This window comes from Pinus tabuliformis, chromosome 3_2 (assembly GCF_031772625.1).
Source record: "Pinus tabuliformis cultivar Carrire ecotype Pingquan chromosome 3_2, CPIR1, whole genome shotgun sequence".
Taxonomy (NCBI): domain Eukaryota; kingdom Viridiplantae; phylum Streptophyta; class Pinopsida; order Pinales; family Pinaceae; genus Pinus; species Pinus tabuliformis.
The window spans coordinates 1,025,550,482-1,025,571,279 of NC_142302.1; the positions used below are offsets into that span (position 1 = coordinate 1,025,550,482).

Sequence of the window (20,798 nt, forward strand, 5' to 3'; positions counted from 1 at the left end):
TTGGCCAAGGACAAGAGCTGCAAAGATTGCAGCAGTAGAAGCTTGATCAAAGGAAAGAATGGAAAGACAAAAATAAAGGGAAGACAAGGAACATCAAAAACAATTGGCAAGGCAAGAGAGGGAGGCAAGAAAGGTTCAAGAAGTGTTGGAAAGAGGAGGAGGGGTGACAAGCACTAGGGAAGCCTATGGTCCAAGCTAGTTTGAGGCAAATAGGATAATGTCCAATACGTTGGACGAAATTGCAGAGCACACGCCATCATACCGAGAGCTGATTAACATCCAAGTCCCCTACTATCAGCCAGGGGTTCTGCCCACCTCATATACCCCTACTAGTGTAGGTTTAAATCCTAACTGTGTTTATATGACACCTGCACTCAGTGCTGGGGTTAGTAACACAAGTGGACACTTGGGCTACTCAGTCCCTCCATGGCTACAAGGAGCAAATTGGAGTCAAGGATATGGTAACATTCAAGCACATCCTAATCAACCAATCTTGGGTAGTCCACCATACTTGGGTCAGGCAAGAGACTCAACAATTTTGGGCAATGCAAGAAATGGAGGCCATCAAGCATAGGGGTGGCATGAATTAATTTTTGTAACCACATCGCAATGTGAATTTTGTAAGGATGCAATATGTTGATTGGTTTCATAGTAGAAGCTAAACTATAAACTATATTGAATTTGAATTCAAATTATGATCTAGAATTATGATGAAAGACAACATAATAAATAAGGAAAAGAAGTGAACATGAATCAAAAGTATTTACCCATAGAAAATATTAATAACCATCGAGAAACTGAGCATGAGGGGATTCAACAAGAGACAAAGGGATCTATAATATCTATTTGTAATATTTATCCAGTGGAAGAGATTTGTTTTAATATTTCAAAAGAGGTTAGATATTAACAGTTCCTATTTCAAGAGAGGTTATATATTGCACATATAAAGATAAAAAATTATCACTGTAATTAGGATCATTACAAACATATTCACTGTTGAATAATAGGTAGAAGCTTCACTGTAGCTCTTTCCACCATGGGGACCCTCAGCTTTATGGACCATTTTCATTTTCAAAGGAAAGATCTGCCCAAGAGCATGTGGTTGAGAAGTGCAATAGAAACCAGCCCTCTGTCTGCTCGCAGAGGCAGTAAACAAAAGAATCCCTTTGTTCTCACTAAAGGAAATTCAAGAGAAAATAATAGAAAGTAAAGATCAATTGAATCCAGTTTGAAACAACATTGCAAAGGAAAAGAAGTAGTAATTACTTAATTTGGTAATTACTTGATGAAAGGCAACATAATAAAGAAGGAAAAGAAGTGAACATAAATCACAAGTAGTTACCAATAGAAGATACTAATAACCATCGAGAAACTGAGCATGAGGGGATTCAACAAGAGACAAAGAGATCTATAATATCTATCCAGTGGAAGAGATTTGTTTTAATATTTCAAGAGAGGTTATATATTGACAGTTCCTATTTCAAGAGAGGTTATATATTGCACATATAAAGATAAAAAAAAAAAATCACTATAATTAAGATCATTACAAACATATTCACTATTGAATAATAGGTAGAAGCTTCACTGTAGCTCTTAATGGAATTATGGTCCATCCCGTTCTCAATCTTAATGGAATTATGGTCCATTCACTTGAAAATCTATCACATTTTGTCCTAAATCTTGAATGGAATTATGACCCAACCATTATGATAGAAAATAATACATGCTTCTAAAAGTATTCCAAAGAAACACTAAATAAAAAGAGATGAACCAAGCAAGCCTCCAACAAATAAATAACACACCATACCAAAAATGGTTTGCAATTTGATAAGCCAAGATAAATAGCTCTAGTAATGAATGAACCTGAAATGTGCATCTTAAAAGGCTAAAGAAACAAGTGTTTAAGTGGGCATGAACACCGTTTCAAAATCTCAAATGCACAAGCATACAATCATTAATGTTCGGATAATTGTCATTAACAGACTTGTTGAAAATTTGATGTACAACTAATGTACAATAAAGCCATGAAAGTGGGGCTATACAGTGCAAAGCTTATTGACAAAATCCACAATGCAATGAAAGATTCCCCCGTTCTATGGCTCTTCATACTAAAGGTTAAACCTGAAAAATATCATTACCTAGACCATTCTTACCGTGTTTAACAGGATCTATAAAATAAGAAATGGAAATATCATCACATTTACATTAAAAAATCAGAACTACAGTTGCAATTTCAAAACTACAGATTGTGCGTTCATCGCTGAAACATTCTCTCTTCCACAATTTCTAAATGGAGGAAGCCCACAACCCAAAACCCCCCACACAACTGAAAACCCACACAAAACTTTGCCGACCTGTCATAATAACACTCATTCTCAACTGAAGTGCGCCTCAGGCTGCGTACATTAATAAGTATTTCCAATTCCAATTAAAGTTTAAGCACAACACCCAATTAACACAAACGTTAAGGCGATAAAGCGTATTGAATTGAAAGAACCAACAACTAAGAAATATGACAAGGCCAACAGTGCTACAATATTTAAAACTCACACAAAACGAACAACCCAGAAAACTGAAAACCCACACAAAACCCACAACCCAAAACCCACAAAACTGAATACCCACACAAAACCCCACACAACTGAAGCTAAATTTCAGAAAATTAGCCAAAACCCACAAAACCTACACAGGTGAAGGTGCTTAAAAACACATACACATGCAGACCAAAAGAACAATAATCCAATTCGACTAAATGTGTTAAAAAACACAATATTCAGGTTGGTAGGGAAATGTCCTACCTTATATGGCTAGTTGTTGTTTTTTCTCCATGCCAGAAAGCCACAAGAACCCCAGATGCTCCAAAAACAGTAGCTCAGACTGCAACAACCTACATGACAACATCAAGCATGGTTAGATATCTCCAAAACTGTAGAGAAAAAGTGAAATTCAAGCTCACAAATTTACCTACAAACCTGAAAAATCCCTTTGGAGTGCAAAACGACCATGTCCAACATCGAGCCAAGCTAAATCCACCATAGAGAGGAACACAGACGAGTAATGAGTCCATACCATCAGACGGGGGAAAAAAACCAGTCGAGAAAACAAGACAAAACGGACGAAAACAATCGAACAACCTCCAACACGACCATCTATGTTGGTCCATAAACCACTACCTGCATCACTGACGACCGTTATGGTTGTGACTGTCGTTGGAGCAGCGGTGTTCAACTACCCGGCAAAGCAAATGGACAAAAGAAAGACCCAAACAAAAATGAACGCAACACAAAACAAGTCACAAAAAAATGGCGTTACCAACCCTTAACCCTAACTCCACCTACCAAACCAGTGGCTATGTACGTGCAACAGATCAGTACATACTGTGACAACATGTTGTATAATAAATGAGGTGCCAGCATGGCAAACAAAATGCTTGACGTGGGCCCAATCAAGCACGTGGGCTCTCCCCTATATGTTTTATTATGCTTAGTCATTAGAATATCTAGCAATAAATGTTTTTTCTGTCCCGTGATTTCATTCCCACTACTCACGCACTATATGTTTTTATTAGTCCCTGCCATCTGGCAATGGCTAGGGACTATAGTAATCCAAATGCGCTACTATAGCATTAATTTAAAGTGCTATGTTATTAATTTACGGTGATTATTGGAGGGTGACCAAAGTTTTCAAATGCGACTGTGTTTGCCATTGCCGGGGTAACCAAAGTCTTCAAAAGTAACCTTGTTTGCCATCTTATTTGGCCTCTTCTCGAGGCGGAAGAGGCTGGACCATAGGTTTATTTTGCTTTACCCTGTTTATTATTAGTGGTTGTTAAAGAGTTCATATTAATGTTAACATTAGTTTGAATTATTTGTGTGTTTGTTTGCAGGTTGGCATTTTAGTTTGAGCATATTAGCAGGTTTGAGCATATTGGCAAGTGTTGTGCATGCAGGTGGTGTAGGTGTCCATGCATGGTGCAGGTGTTTTGCTGGCCTCCCTTCCTTGTTTCCTCTTCCTGCTGGCCTCCCTTCCTTGTTTCCTCTTTCTGCTGCCATCCCTTAATTCGGCTCAGTTTCGATTCAGGTCCAATGCCATCCCTTAATTCGGCTCAGTTCCGATTCAGGTCCAGTGCTGGTTATTTTGCATGTTTGTGCCATGGCCCAGGCAGGTTATAGTATGATGGTGGTCTGGTCTGCGTTTAAAAAAACCTCTGCCTCTGGACAACTATTTCTGTAAACCCCACAGTGCAGTTCGGCTTCTGCTGCCTTCACAAATCCAGATACGAGGATCTCAAAAATACAAACAGTACAGGCAACACAAATAAAAATAGCACAGGCAGTAACAATAGTTACCTGGCCAGCGCACTGTCATTGCTGTCATTGCTGTGCTCAAGCAGAGTCGCTATGGAGTCGGTTCTGTTGAAGGAGCACAATGAGAAGCTTATACAGTACCAGCAGCATGATCAGTCGATATAGTTGATTCATTCCCAGAATACCTAACTTCCAATTAACTATACAGAGGATATACAAAGGATACAGGGGAAAGACCAGAAGTCCATCAAGTATAAATAATGTTCTTCTGCGTTGATCAACCTACGGATAGTCCTGTTTGTTTGTTATTCATAGTACTAAGTGCTACATAAGTATGTTTCCTTTATCGTTCTCTAGATCGAGACCCAGTCTCTATTTGAGCAGACCCACTTGCATATCCCCTATATTCAGATTATATATAAGACCTAGAGCTAGAAGCTTACCAGGTTTTTCTTTATCCAGTCAAGTACGCAGTCCCACCAGCTATAGCACACATATATGTTTGAAGTCCATAGCAGCCAGTAACTTGAGGTGCATGACTGAAGCAACATTGCTTGTAGGCTAGATAATGAATGCATGGCCGCTGCAGCTGCTGGCTAGATTTCCGGCTTCGGAACTTGGCTAGGATGGCTCGAATAAGCCTGGGCTGGGAGATGAAATGAAACGGACCTGAGCCTGCTTGCTGCTTCGACCTTGTGACCTAAAGAGAGGCGGAGCCTCGAAAATATCTGGTTATGGCACGAAGAGATTGAGTTGCTTAAAGGGTTCAGAGTAGGGGGAAAATCATTCAATGTTCACACTGCATTACATTGATAAGATCCTTTTTTTCTAGCTCCGGCCAGCCCGTAGTCACCTTTCCACCATCATGAGTTCAACGAGTAATCAATTGATGAGGGTCTGCTGCCTTGCCTCTCAGGCTGTTTTATATGTTCTGTTAGGCAAGGTGCTTTAAGTAAGTCATAATGAATATGCTTTTGTCACTATTTGTCACTATTTGTCATTGTCACTCTTTGTATCTGCTTTTTGTCACTCTTTGTAACTCAACGTAACAGCTTCTTTCCTCGCTTTTTGTCACTATCAAGCCTTCAAGTTAGGGTTGGTTAGTTCAAAATAGTTATAGTTCTGGGAGGTTGGTTTCTGAATATCTTTCCCTTAATTGCGCGCTGACAAGTAGGGCAAGCTTTCTTCAGAACGTAATTAGAAGCGAGCGTGACCAGCCTGAAAGCAAGTGAAAAAACCTTACCTTGGCAAGAAGGTTCGTTCCTTACTGCTTGGCCGGTGGAAAGAGCTAGTTACAAGCCTTCAATCAAGCCCGTACATTCTTTTTCTTCTTCTAAATAAGGTACCTGGGTAATTTGTAGATAGTCTTTTTAGGCCCCTGTAACAAAATATTGACTTGTTAGCGGCGATTAGGTAGGTCCTATGGGTTAGGACCATGACTATGATCACTGCTACTAAAAGGGAAGAATATCCCTGCCATGAAAAAGGAATAATATCCCAATTGTTCTGTTTGCTTATGGACCCATCGATTTGGTAATGCGCAGGTTGGGTTGGTTATTGGTTTGGTCTAGCTTTCACGGATCGACTTCCTAGATAGCGATAGAAGAGGGAAGAAGAGGAAGAACGCGGAGTGCAGTGAGCGCCAGCGATAAGGAAGGTCCAATTAGTGATAGGTGTTATTACATAGGTAATAACTATTCATTGGGAAACGTAAAGCAGTCATATTACAGGAGAGTGATAGCATACAAGTACCGAGAGAGAAAGGTGAAAAGAAGCATTCTCAAATCAAAATATTTGCTATAGCAAAGGGCAATCACGCTTGAGAAGCTTCTTTCTTTGCGCGTCGTGCCAGGGATCAATTCCTAATGTCTAGTGACAACCAACGCCATTCAAAAAAGGTGCCTCTATGGAATTGGTAGGGGGAATTCAAATGAATAGGTAAGGCGACTTAGATTGACAAATACTCAACTCGGCTCTGGGTAGAAACCATTAGCTGTTAGCTTGGCCCAAGGTAGAATAACCGGACAAGCATCTCCACTCCAACTGAACAGAAACCTTGGCCCAATCTGGGCAAATCTGCTGATCTTTCTTTTTCTCAAATTCCATACCTGTTAGCCATCTCCATATTTTGCTACATTCATAGGTGGGGTCCTATTGGATAGAGGGAAATCCCATCCACCTACAGCACTCGCTATCTCGTGATCATAGTTCCAACCAGGCAAGGGCGGGCGTCCACCCGTTCGTTCCTCTCGATACGCCAGAGAAGCACATAAAGAGATATAAAAGACGTAGATTTAGATGATCCTTCCCCTTCGAGCTCAGGTGGTTAGTATATATAGTTGAAGTCAGATTGAAACCCCTCACCATATGAATAGTGAGTGACTCCGTCCCTTTGTTATCTGATGGAATTGGAGTAGAAGTGAACAAATGAACTAAAATTCATGTGGTTTTTGCCAAAAAACGAGCTTCCATTTCTGTAATGAACAAAGATTCGATACTATACTAGACTCTGTCGCTCACTGCACTCCATTTATCTGGCTCCTCAGTTCTTATAAATGCTCAAGTAAGGCAAGGCCCCGAAGAGTGGGCTTGGCAGATCGAGAGATTCAACGGGATCCGTCAATGAAATATGGAGTCATTGGGAAATGTGAAGAGGGCACGCACGTAGGCGGTGGTTGGGAGTAGAGTGATTAGCAATGCACGCTACCGATTCATTCGAGGGGGAGAAAGAAAGGGGGACCACCCTCTAAGCCCACCCCGATGTCCGATAGCATGCAAGTACCGTGAGGGAAAGGTGAAAAGAGGCATCCTCACTAGCGCCATCGGTATCCGAACAAGCAGGGCCAAGGGTTGCAGAACAAGTGACTAAGGTGGAGGGCACAGAGAGAGATGGAAACCCTCACCATGTGAATAGTGAGTGACTCCGTCCTTGTTGATCAAGCCAAAGTCAGAGCCTATTCTTGTTTATCGAGTCGAATAAGCAGACCCAATGCATGATGTAAGTGACACTTTTTAGCTGGTGGAAGAACCAACAGCGGAGTGTAAGAGGAGCATCAAGCAGTACCAGCATCACTGACGACCATTATGGTTGTGATCGTCGTTGGAGCAGCGGTGTTCAACTACCCGACAAAGCAAACGGACAAAAGAAATACCCAAACAGAAATGAACGCAAGACAAAACAAGTCACAAAAAAATGGTGTTACCAACCCTTAACCCTAACTCCACCTACCAAACTAGTGGCTATGTACGCGCAACAGATCAGTACATACTGACAACATGTCATACAATAAATGAGGTGCCAGAATGGCAAACAAAATGCTTGACATGGGCCCAATCAAGCACGGGGGCTCTCCCCTATGTGTTTTATTATGCTTAGTCATTAAAATATCTAGCAATAAATGTTTTTTTTGTCCCGTGATTTCATTCCCACTACTCACGCACTATATGTTTTTATTAGTCCCTGCCATCTGGCAATGGCCAAGGACTATAGTAATACAAATGCACTGCTATAGCATTAATTTAAAGTGCTATGTTATTAATTTACGGTGATTATTGGAGGGTGACCAAAGTTTTCAAATGCGATTGTGTTTGCCATTGCCAGGGTAACCAAAGTCTTCAAAAGTAACCTTGTTTGCCATCTTATTTGGCCTCTTCCCAAGGCGGAAGAGGCTGGACCATCGGTTTATTTTGCTTTACCCTGTTTATTATTAGTGGCTGTCAAAGAGTTCATATTAATGTTAAGATTAGTTTGAATTATTTTCGCGTTTGTTTGCAGGTTGGCATTTTAGTTTGAGCATAGTTTGAGCATATTAGCAGGTTTGAGCATATTGGCAAGTGTTGTGCATGCAGGTGGTGTAGGTGTCCATGCATGGTGCAGGTGTTTTGCTGGCCTCCCTTCCTTGTTTCCTCTTTCTGCTGCCGTCCCTTAATTCGGCTCAGTTCCGATTCAGGTCCAGTGTCGTGCCTTAATTCGGCTCAGTTCCGATTCAGGTCCAGTGCTGGTTATTTTGCATGTTTGTGCCGTGGCCCAGGCAGGTTACAGTGTGACGGTGGGCTGGTCTGCGTTTAAAAAAACCTCTGCCTCTGGACAACTATTTCTGTAAACCCCACAGTGCAGTTCGGCTTCTGCTGCCTTCACAAATCCAGATACGAGGATCTCAAAAATACAAACAGCACAGGCAACAACAACAGTTACCTGGCCAGCGCACTGTCATTGCTGTCATTGCTGTGCTCAGGCAGAGTCGCTATGGAGTCGGTTCTGTTAAAGGAGCACAATGAGAAGCTTATACAATACCAGCAGCATGATCAATCAATACAATTGATTCATTCCTAGAATACCTAACTTCCAATTAACTATACAGAGGATACAGGGGAAAGACCAAAAGTCCATCAGGTATAAATAATGTTCTTCTGCATTGATCGACCTACGGATAGTCTTGTTTTTCTATTATTCATAGTACTAAGTGCTACATAAGTATGTTTCCCTTTATCGTTCTCTGGATCGAGACCCAGTCTCTATTCGAGCAGACCCACTTGCATATCCCCTATATTCAGATTATATATAAGACCTAGAGCTAGAAGCTTACCAGGTTTTTCTTTATCCAGTCAAGTACACAGTCCCACCAGCTATAGCACATATATATGTTTGAAGTCCATAGCAGCCAGTAACTGGAGGCGCATGACTGAAGCAGCATCGCTTGTAGGCTAGATAATGAATGCATGGCTGCTGCCGCTGCTGGCTAGATTTCTGGCTTCGGAACTTGGCTAGGATGGCTCGAATAAGCCCGGGCTGGGAGATGAAATGAAACGGACCTGGGCCTGCTTGCTGCTTCGACCTTGCGACCTGAAGAGAGGCGGAGCCTCGAAAAGATTTGGCTATGGCACGAAGAGATTGAGTTGCTTAAAGGGTTCAGAGTAGGGGGGAAATCATTCAATGTTCGTACTGCATTACATTGAATTCTGGCATGAATTCGTATCATAAAAACTGAAAAGCCCCCACATACAGGCTTACCATCTTTGGGCTACGGCTTCATCAGAGCAAGATTCTTGATGACTGAAAGAAACTCAGAGGGTTCTAGATAAACCCTACTATTTTGACCATTCTCGCTAAATTCGACTGCATTCATTTTTTAATATGCTGAATGTTCATAATTAGTGTCAGAAGGGCCATGGTCGACCTTTTGTTTCTTGTTCTCGGCATTTTCATCAGTTTCTGAGGCTCCCTGAACTCTTTCAATACCCTCAAAAATCCAAACAAGAAGGCCAAACTATAATGTCCTGCAGCAAATTCAAAAACTAATGCTTTCCCATATACATAAACCTTCATTCCCTTCCAATATCCATAAACAAATGCCTTCTCAGGGTTCACTATGAATTCATTCCCATAAACAAATGCCTTCTCAGGGTTCACTATGAATTCATTCCCACGTCTACTGACCTGCATTATGAAAGCATACAAAAACAAAGACCAAGAATGTTTCTTCCAACGGTAAAGGAGGTTTCAGAAGCATATGCCGCTCCCATCTGGTTTTATTTTGACATTGCTGCAGCTGATGACACCTTCGTGGCGCGTACTGAGCCTCCATGGGGGTGGCTGGTGCAGCAGACGACACCTTCATTGCGGGTACTGAGGCTTCAAGGGTGTGGCTTTAGACAAGCGTCTATCAACGTGTTTAGGGTCACCTTCCACACGTCTTCGCTTCTCATTTTCGAAGTTCAGGAAGTGGGAGGCCATTCGCTGAAGTACAAGCTAAGCGTCAGGAGCAAGACAACATCTGTCAAAATGCATGTAAGCCAAGTTGTTATTATAAATAGTTGAAACTTACATTTATATTATATATTAAATTGTTTATAAAATTTTGTTTTTCCCTTTTTCATATATTTTCATTGTTTGAGCGTTCTAATGCTACTCCTTGCCTCCTTTCTCATAACAGGTTTACGCGCGATTTCTTCCCTTCTAAAAGGCCTCTTCCTCCTTTACTAAATTGGGTGTGGTTTCATCAGTTTTCTCCACAAAATCCCTGAAGTTCTCTTAATTTTTTCGAGGGTTGGGTTTTTATAGTGTTATCTACGGTTAATATCAGCGAAGGGCCTTTAGATCCGAAGGTATTATGGGGCAGCAATCTCTGATATACAGTTTTGTCGCGAGGGGCACCGTGGTGCTTGCGGAGTACACGGAATTCAAAGGCAATTTTACAAGTATTGCTGCTCAGTGCCTGCAAAAGCTTCCCGCCAGCAACAAGAAGTTCACATACAATTGCGATAATCATACCTTCAACTACCTTGTTGAAGATGGCTTCGGTATGTATTTGTTTTGAGATGATTCTGTTGATTTTTGAGTTTTGTCGGTAGACTTAGGGTTACATTTTGTATTCCTTTTGGGAATAAGGGTTTTGCTTCGATGAATTTATTGGGTTTCTGAGAAATGGTTTTCATTTTATTTTTAATGGTAAGTGAGGTTATGTTATGTTGTGACGGGGTTTGATCGGTTCTTCGGGCTGAGTTTGGATCTGTTTCTTACTTCTTGGGCTCACTGATAGCAGTGACTATAGGCTGGTTGGATCGTAGACCTGAAACCTCATTAAACATATGAATACATTCCACAGTGTTGTCCATTGGTACCTTCTCCTTCAGAATGGTAAGAAAAGAGTAATCAACGAAACTCTAAGTGACCATTCGGCTTTTGGGCCTGGGTAGTGTAAAATCCTGCAAAGTCCAACGATGAAGGTAACTCAAACCTTCAATGGCCTTGTTGGGGATTTTTCTGGTAAAATCCCAAAAACAAACAAAATAAACTCCACAGAGGCAATGCTCTGTTTCCTCTCCACAGGATCTTTTGTGCACAGGGAAGCTTTTTTAAAAAATCACTGAAGAACAGAGTATTACATCACCATAAAAACATTTATATTCATTAAAACAAAATGCCTAATACATATTCATCCTCTTTGCTGAGAGGGATTTACCAAAAAAAAATTGCATTCAGCCATCAAAAACTAAACTGTCTCCACCTGAGAATTTACTGTGCTGGGTAAAATTCTCATTTACATTCACAGCTGTGAAAACATTTTACTTACTGGTGTAAAACCTTCTTTTACATACTGCTGTAAAAAAATTTACACATGCTTACCAAGAAGAATTATATGCCTGCTCCCCTTCGTTTGGACAAAATAAAATTTACATTACAACCCTGATTTCTTGGGTTCGCACTGCTGTGTTGTATATGCTCACTGCTTCACTCGCAGCTCTTTTTCATTTGGCTCATTCTATCGAAAATGAACACACACGCAAAACATATACAAAAGGATATTTTTTTAAAACATCGTTGACTTGCCCATACCTCCGTGTAATTGAAATTTAATGTTCTGCCAAAACTTACGAACCAGGTTTAATTTCCATTTAATTCCCTTTGCAGACAGGACCGGCAGTCAAACTCAAATGTTTGATTTACTCCACGCAATGCATTTAATTGCTGGCTCGTATGCAGGTTTGAGGCAATCGATGGCGGAGATCGATGAGCTGCATCGGACGGCTGACAAGAATATCGGGAGGCCTTTTGCTGCTGAACATTAGCGCCCGAGAAATGACTTCTGCTTACGTATGCAGCGAACCACGTGGCTGCATTATATTGTATCGGGCCCTTGTGTACGGAAATTGCTTTATGATCAAAGGCGGTCCGATAAGTCAGGTGGTTTTGCTGAGCGGTTTCATTGCTGCCTTCGCTGTCCAACTCTCGGCATCCGCAACCTACAGTTGGAATTAACATTCCAACACTCCCCTTTAATTTCAACTGCTGGGCATTCAAACATACCCAAACACTTCCTCACATAGAGGGATTCACTAACTGTTGTTACAAGAATATCTTCCTCACATAGAGGGATTCACCAACACTGCTTCTGATGCAGTTCCACAAACAATCAAAATAGTCTTCCTCTTAACAGAGGGATTCACCTGAGACTGTGCTAAAGAGCACCTTCCTCATGACAGAGGGATTCACCACACTATGCTGAAATGCATCTTCCTCTTGACAGAGGGATTCACCAGTGTATGCTAAAAAGCATCTTCCTCTTGACAGAGGGATTCACCATGACACTGTGCTTAAAAGAACCTTCCTCTTTAACAGAGGGTTTCACCAAATGACTGCTTCAAGTGCAGTTCCAAAACAACCGAAAATATTACTCTGTTTTCTTCCTGAGATTTTACACTGCTGTGTGTAGAAATCTCATTTACATTTACTACTGTAAAAATAGAGTATTACATATACTTCTGTAATAAAAAAATTACTTACATTTACTGCTGTAAATGTAATTCCTTACACACAAAAAAATCTCCTTCACTGTCGCGCTGCTGCACCTCTCTTGCTCTTCATGATTGCCCTTTTCACTGCTGTGTAAAAACACATTTCTTCATTCTCTCTTAGCTCTGGTTTCATTTTCTTTGCACTTCTGTGCTTCTCCTTCTTGCCATCACGTTGCTGCCTTTTTCTTATGCACTGCTGTCCATACCCATAACCATAGACTCTGTCTCCCCTGGGTTTTTATTCGCTGCTGCGTTGCCTCTGCAATTTGCACTGCTGTGCGTATTTCATTTCATCACACTGTTGTGCCCATACACTAACTCTTTACTCTGCATTACATTTCACTTGCGCTACTGCGCATTCCCTTCCTGTTGTTTTCATAATGAACAACAACCAAAACTTCACGCTGCTGCCTGCTCCCCTTCATTGATTACAATCGTACTTCTGCTGTGTCTCACTTGCATTTCAGATGCAAACAACACACTCACTGCACTTACATTTGCTGCTGTAAAGAAAAATTTCTTTTACATGTGCTGCTGCCCATTACATTTCGTTTTCGTTTTTTTTTTTTTTTTTTAACAAAAAAAATCTTCATGCTGCTGCATTTTTCATATTCACACTGCTGTGTGAAAAATTTCATTGCATTCTCAAACACTGGGCATTTACGCTCTGCTGCGTTTTGCCCTCTTCTCATTTTCCTCTCACTGCTTTGCATTTTCATTGCCAATACAAAACATTTCCATCTACTGTGTATTACACTCACTCTGCTGTGAGTATATTCTCTCACATTACATAAAAGGAAAACTACATTCCATTGCTATGCATTTCAATGCATGTGCTCCACAAAAAAAAATTCAAACTGTTGTTCATTCTAATCCATGTGTTCCGCACACAAAAGTTTCCACGTTGCCCCTGTTCTATGTTTTGCGTTCGCACTGCTGTGCGGGTCTCCTTGCTTTGCATTTTTCTTATCGTGCTGCTGCACTTCACATTTCAACGCTGCCCCTTTTCCTTCTCCGCACTTCTGTGCATATTGCATTCCATATGTAATAAAAAAAACATTTTCCAACACCGCTGCGTATTACATTTCAGAGGGATTAACAACACACAAAAAAAATTTCATTTGCGCTCTGCTGCGCTGCAATACATCCTCCACGCAATCTCCATGCCCTGCAGACTTTTTTTTGCATTTATGGCAGATTTAATTCCATATCTCTCCCCTATAACAAGATCTTCATCAAAGAATGACTGTTAAAACAGTTCAGCAATAATGATTAATAATTACAGGCTCCCCTTAACTGTATGCATCATCTTCTTTCAGCAAAGTTTTCTCAAAAGAAACTTAGATCAACTAGGGAGCTCAAGGGGCTTTCAGACTATATTTCTTTCCTTCTCCATACTTTTGTAACTTTCTTCTTTTGCATGGGTCTAGCTTGTGTAAGAGCCCATGTTAAGTTACAATCACATGCCATATGCCCAATGTTATGACACTTGAAACATTCTACATTGCTCATGAATAAGAATTCATGATTTCTTCTTGCAAAATTATTTCTTGGAGGTTGTCGGGGACCATAACATCTATCTCTATGAAATGCTCTACAGTCTTTTTCCATATGACCAAAGTTTGAACAAGAGTAACAATAACCATAAAATGAACTTTGGTACCTGGGAGATGGAGGTTTCCTTGATGTACTTCTGAAACCTTGCTGCCTTGAGATCCTTTGATGATAACCATTGCCTCTTACCTCTTTGACATCAGCTACATTTCTTCTTGGAGCTGGTTTTCTACTTGGAGTAGGATTTCTTCTATTGTAGCCTTGATCTTTCTCCTTGCCTTTGCTGGAACTAGGAGCCTCATCATTTCTTTCTGGCTTCTTCACATCTCCTTTGCTTAAAGTATCTTCATTCTTGTTTGAGGGTTCACCTACATACCCAAGTCCTGATTTATCAGATGGAGATCTGTGATAGTTGAGCATGTCATCCAAAGCTTGAGAGCTCTTCATGATTTTGTTCATCCCTTCAACCTTTTTCCTGAGGAGAACAATCTCTTCTTCCAATTTTTCACATTCATTATTTTTCTTTGCAAGTTGTTCCTCAGTTTCTTCCTTGCTACGAGTAGCTTTAGCTACTACTATTTTAAGAGAGATGATGTCTGACTTCATTTTGGAGATTTCTGCTTGACTGCTCTCCATTTTCTTTTCAGCTCCTTGTGCCTGCTTCCTGGCTTCTTGTAATTCAGACTTAAGGGAGGAAAACTCTACCTTGTACTGTCCAATCTCTTCTACAAGCTTATTCACTCTCTTGTGCCTTTGTTCAAGTTGACTTGTCAAGACATCTTCCTGCTTCTTTGCTTTATTCCGCTGATTTGTCATGGATATGACTTCTTCATGACGTTTCCTTTTGCTTTCATCAAGTTCCTTCTTAAGCTTGGCGAGCTCTTCATCCCTTTCTTTTACTTGAAGTTTGATGAGGTCAACCTTCTCATTTTCAGCTTCTATGATGGGTTCAGAATTTTCTTCTTCACTGATGGTCATGGTCAGTGCTCCCTTTGCATGAAGGTCATGAAGTCTGTCCCATATATCCTTTGCTGATGAATATTTTCCTAGATTCTTCTTTATAGAATCAGGCAGTCCATCCAAGATTATTTTTGCTGCTTGTGCATTATACTCCTTGGATTCTTTATCCATCTTGCTATCATCAATCACTGATTCCCAGATTTCAATCCCTTGAGACTGTAAGACAGCCCTCATTTTTATTTCCCACATATCAAAATTTCCATTAAACTTTGAAGCCTCAAATAGAATGCTTTCAAATAGATTGTTTTCTATTTTAATAGAAGCGGGAGACACAACCTTAGGAGGATTGGAGGCTTTCTTCTTTGACCTTGCCATTCTTAACTATTTTTAAAATCCCTGACTGTGTTTTTAAATGACTCACTGTTTCTTCAACAGAAACACAGAAAAAAACTTTGAGGAATACCTGGGTTCTTTTGCCTGAGACTTCACACTGCTGGAGAAGTTCTACTGCTGCAACAAAAGACTCCTCCCTTCAGCTTCTTGAACACTTTCAAAGAGCCTAAGCCTGCTCTGATACCACTGTTCGGGATTTTTCTGGTAAAATCCCAAAAACAAACAAAATAAACTCCACAGAGGCAATGCTCTGTTTCCTCTCCACAGGATCTTTTGTGCACAGGGAAGCTTTTTTTTTAAATGACTGAAGAACAGAGTATTACATCACCATAATAACATTTCTATTCATTAAAACAAAATGCCTAATACATATTCATCCTCTTTGCTGAGAGGGATACCCAAAAAAAAATTACATTCAGCCATCAAAAACTAAACTCTGTCTCCACCTGAGAATTTACTGTGCTGGGTAAAATTCTCATTTACATTCACTGCTGTGAAAACATTTTACTTAGTGGTGTAAAACCTTCTTTTACATACTGCTGTAAAAAAATTTACACATGCTTACCAAGAAGAATTATATGCCTCCTCCCCTTCGTTTGGACAAAATAAAATTTACATTACAACCCTGATTTCTTGGGTTCGCACTGCTGTGCTGTATATGCTCACTGCTTCACTCACAACTCTTTTTCATTTGGCTCATTCTATCGAAAATGAACACACACGCAAAACATATACAAAAGGATATTTTTTTAAAACATCGTTGACTTGCCCATACCTCCGTGTAATTGAAATTTAATGTTCTGCCAAAACTTACGAACCAGGTTTAATTTCCATTTAATTCCCTTTGCAGACAGGACCGGCAGTCAAACTCAAACGTTTGATTTACTCCACGCAATGCATTTAATTGCTGACTCGTATGCAGGTTTGAGGCAATCGACGGCGGAGATCGATGAGCTGCATCGGACGACTGACAAGAATATCGGGAGGCCTTTTGCTGCTGAACATTAGCGCTCGAGAAATGACTTCTGCTTACGTATGCAGCGAACCACGTGGCTGCATTATATTGTATCGGGCCCTTGTGTACGGAAACTGCTTTATGATCAAAGGCGGTCCGATAAGTCAGGTGGTTTTCCTGAGCGGTTTCGTTGCTGCCTTCGCTGTCCAACTCTCAGCGTCCGCAACCTGTAGTTGGAATTAACATTCCAACAGGCCTCCCCACATAAAGTGCTGGCAAGGCAGTCTGCAATGGCTTCTTGGGCTTACTGGTAGTGCCAATTCTTGGCTTCTTGGATCTTAGACTTGCATCTGTTGTCTCTGTAGTTTTCGTGGAGTTTCAGCCCTAGGCTGCAGCGCTTCAGAACTTATTCCGGCGGCATGTGAATGACAACCGTAGTTATAAGATTCTGACATAATATTATAGGGAGTAGGGGTAAACCATTTATTTTGCTTTTTCAAGACTTTCTGTAATCAATAATCTTTACGCATTGCTAGCAAAAATGTTTAAATTTTTAGATGTACCGTAACTTTATGATTGGGTGTTCTTGAACCATGGCATTTTTTGAATGACTGATCAGTGATTTTGCCTTGCTATAAAAAAATGGCTTCCTTTATCTACATAATTCCAAAATTAATATCGGCAAACCTCAAGGAACTGATAAGTAGGAATATAGCAATTGTGAAAACAATGGGAACAAAACTAAAATTAAGCACAGTGTACAGTGTTTTAGCATTGCTGATTTTCCAAGGACGTTTTATTCCTGAGTGTTTAGAAGGTGATGATTGATGCCATGCTTACTCTAAACAGATAATCTCAAAAATGATACGAAGAATTTAACCAGTGTTAACAGACCTTGAAGAAACTGATTAGCAGCAGTGGCAGCAATTGTGAAAACAATAGCAATAGAAGTAATAGCAGCACACAGTCTAAAGCGATTCTTTTTCTAATCTAATGTTGTGAAAGCCTTTTTCTTCTGTGACTCCTTCCTTTGGCTTCTGTAACGGAACAACATGGTTAATCAAGCCTCCTCTTCCTCAGATTACAGAAGACAGAGCAGCTGGGATTTTATTTAAATTCTTGGTCTTGTAATATTAAATTCTAAACTTGGGAGATTGATGAATTAGCAGGTGCTGAGGTGCTGGAGTTTCCTTGCCTTTCTCTGTTCCTCAATTTAGAGAAAAGATAGGGGTTGTTTCACCCAGAAGTGCAAGCAAATAGTAACCATGTAACCGGGTTGGCAAGGATTGTGGGTATGGATATTTCATTAAAGGGTAACTTTGTATTAACTAGAAACTAACGGTAGCCCAGCGTGGACAAAAAAGGATTTAATTTCCCATGATTGAATGTTGCACTCAGTTGGCCAAATTAACTGGAACCGCTGCCGCAGTTGTTACGTTACCGTGTTGGCGGGGAATTGAATTTGAATGGAATTTGCGTGAGAAATTTTATTGATAAATACTTTCATTGTATGGTCCGAGATCTTTGGGCAGCACGTCTCTTCCAATTTGGTGGCATTGGATATCGTTTACCCAAACTCTGCCAATGGGTGTGTGGTGTTAGACTGGGCAGTCAATGGTAGGCATACAAATCTTTAGAATTATGCTTATATGGAATAAATTTTTTGTTTCTCAAGTCAATGACCTCCAATTTTAATGAAATTGGCTAATGAAAGCATTAAAATGAGGCAGAAAGCTGAAGATGCCTAATCAGTGGTTTTGGCTTTAGTTAAATTGATTTCCTTTACCAACCGGCCATGGTGCAATACTGAGGTCATTTGTAGCATTATTATGATATTTAAAATTGAAGAATAATTAGCTGGGGTCATATTTAATTGAGCCAATCTGCTGACCATGCTTTTCTGCAGGCTGCATTACTACCAAAGAATTGGGTACTGTTATGCGCTCTCTAGGACAGAATCCAACTGAAGTTGATCTGGAGGACATGATCAGTGAAGTTGATGCTGATGGAAATGGGACAATTGATTTTCCAGAGTTCCTGAATCTTATGGCTCGAAATATACAAAACTACAAATGGACAAGTATGATTTCTCATAAAGCTGAGTAAAAAACCAACCTCCAGCAGATCCAACTGCATTCCTACCTGGAACCGTTCATTGATATAACGTAGCATGCAGGAGTGGCACTTTCTCAACAGGGAGTTGAGGCAACACCTTGAGTGGCACTTTCTCAGCAGTGAGTTGAGGCAACACCTTGAGGTTCGTATTCTAGCTCAAAAATATGTTACATATTGTTGTTGTTCTTTTTTGGAAACAACGTTATAAGTGACAATGGTAATGCAACATTGCAGATTAATGCACATATTGAACTAATTTTACAAAGTCTACAAAGTCAAGCACATTCTCTGTTTCACAATTAATTTGTTCTGCAACTCTAAATCTTCAGATGATTACAAACAATAAGTCTCTGTTTCAAATGACATGCTCTGTTTCAATATCTGATTTATATATGATCACATTCTAACTATGACTTCATAATACGATTTATAGAAATCTCCTTGGATCCTTTATTGCAATCTGCATATGGATTCTACATTCAGTAATGTTCAGAAGATCTATTTTTGATGCAACTTGCATATGGATTCCACATTCAATAATGTTTAGATCTTTGGTATATAGTGCTTATGTGACTATTTCTATTGCAGTTGTGTGATTTTGGGCTAGCAACATGGACGCTGGGGCCTTCTATACCCTTCTTGTGCAAGTCAGTTAAAGGAACATTTGGCTGAGGCAAATAATTCTTGGATACCATTTCCATGTAAAGACCATTTTCTTATCAGATCACATAAGATACTTGCACATATAAATCTAAACTGGAATCTGAAATAAATCCGAGCCGAATCTGATATAGCCCTTGACATCAGATTTCAGAGGTTGCATGTCTGGTTCGGCCATTTGTGGATATGTATCAGACCTGGTTTATATGGGTTTCTCATAGTATATATATTCAAATGCGTTTCTCACAGTAATAGGAATTCTGGACGTATGGATGCCTCCCCGACTAATACATAAAGGCTTTCTACAAAGTCAAGCACATTCTCTGTTTCACAATTAATTTGTTCTGCAACTCTAAATCTTCAGATGATTACAAACAATTCTAATGGAGTCAATTGTGTATATTAGCTAATTTCATCGATGTGTGGATAGTTCTCTGCAATGAACTGTGTAAAGCAATCTTCAAATCTGATCTCATTGATATAACCTACCATGCAGGAGTGGCACTTTCAAAGCTGGAACCGTTCATTGATATAACCTACCAATTTTGTTCCTAATACCAACTCAATGCTCCTTGCAATCAACGTTGCAATGTATATCACTGCTGGAGCGTTTGTAGGTAGATTAAAGCTGGAACCGTTCATTGATATAACCTAGCATGCAAAAGTGACACTTTCTCAGCATCTAGTTTGGTCAACCTTCGGGATAACCATTATCTGCATTCTCAGGCTGAACCTATTCGATGCAGGGACTTGCTGCCTCGCAGCCTCCCTTGTTATGCTTAGTCATTAAAATATCTATCAAGAAATTGTCCCGTAATTTTATTTTAACAGCTTGTTACGGGATTCAACAACAATTATTGTGTTTGTTTTTATATTAATTTAGTGATTAAAATATCGAGAAATTAAAATATTTTGTATGTGTCTACCGAGTCAATATCTCATGTGTTTCTATATGAATCAAACACAATTAATCGTTTTATTGTGTATTCTTTTATTATTAATTTACCGATTAAAATATCTAGCTATTAAAATATTTTTTTATGTGTCTACCAAGTCAATATCTCCCTTGCATGTCTATATGAATAAAATACAATTAATCGTTATGGTTGTTGCTTATTTGGGAGGTAACTTTACTGTAAAGGTAACTTTATAGTAAAAACAAATGTAATAAACTTCTACAAAGGAGAGGACTCAAGATTTGGGTTGAAAAATGGGGAAGGTAATAAAAAAAAATAGAAAGCGAAAATGATTTCTGAGTTCTTAAATTATATAATGTGTAAATTATAATGATCAAATAAAATTATTTGTTTGTAAATTTTGTCAAAATTTATATGGCGAAAAAAAATAATTCAACTATAAAATTTAATAACATATTATTTCTCAAAATTTATTAAATTAGATTTTAGTTGTAATGTAAAAAATAAGATTATTTTCTTAAAATTTATTAAATTAGATTTTAGTTGTAATGTAAAAAATAAGATTATTTTCTAAAACAATAAACTAAATAAATATAGTGAACTCTTATTACATGTGAAATGTGGCATGAAATTGGAATAATT

The 20,798-nt window shown here is 39.5% G+C and overlaps 1 protein-coding gene across 1 annotated transcript; it reads left to right on the forward strand.

Annotated features, from left to right (window-relative positions):
• The first annotated feature begins 10,193 nt into the window (after positions 1–10,193).
• On the forward strand, positions 10,194–19,868 carry LOC149184075 (vesicle-associated membrane protein 725-like). The gene is made up of 4 exons (XM_089418836.1): positions 10,194–10,607; positions 18,371–18,721; positions 19,168–19,280; positions 19,736–19,868. The coding sequence occupies exons 1-2, from the start codon at positions 10,418–10,420 to the stop codon at positions 18,568–18,570; spliced, it is 390 nt and encodes a 129-aa protein (XP_089274962.1). The 5' UTR covers positions 10,194–10,417; the 3' UTR covers positions 18,571–18,721; positions 19,168–19,280; positions 19,736–19,868.
• The last annotated feature ends 930 nt before the right edge of the window (positions 19,869–20,798 follow it).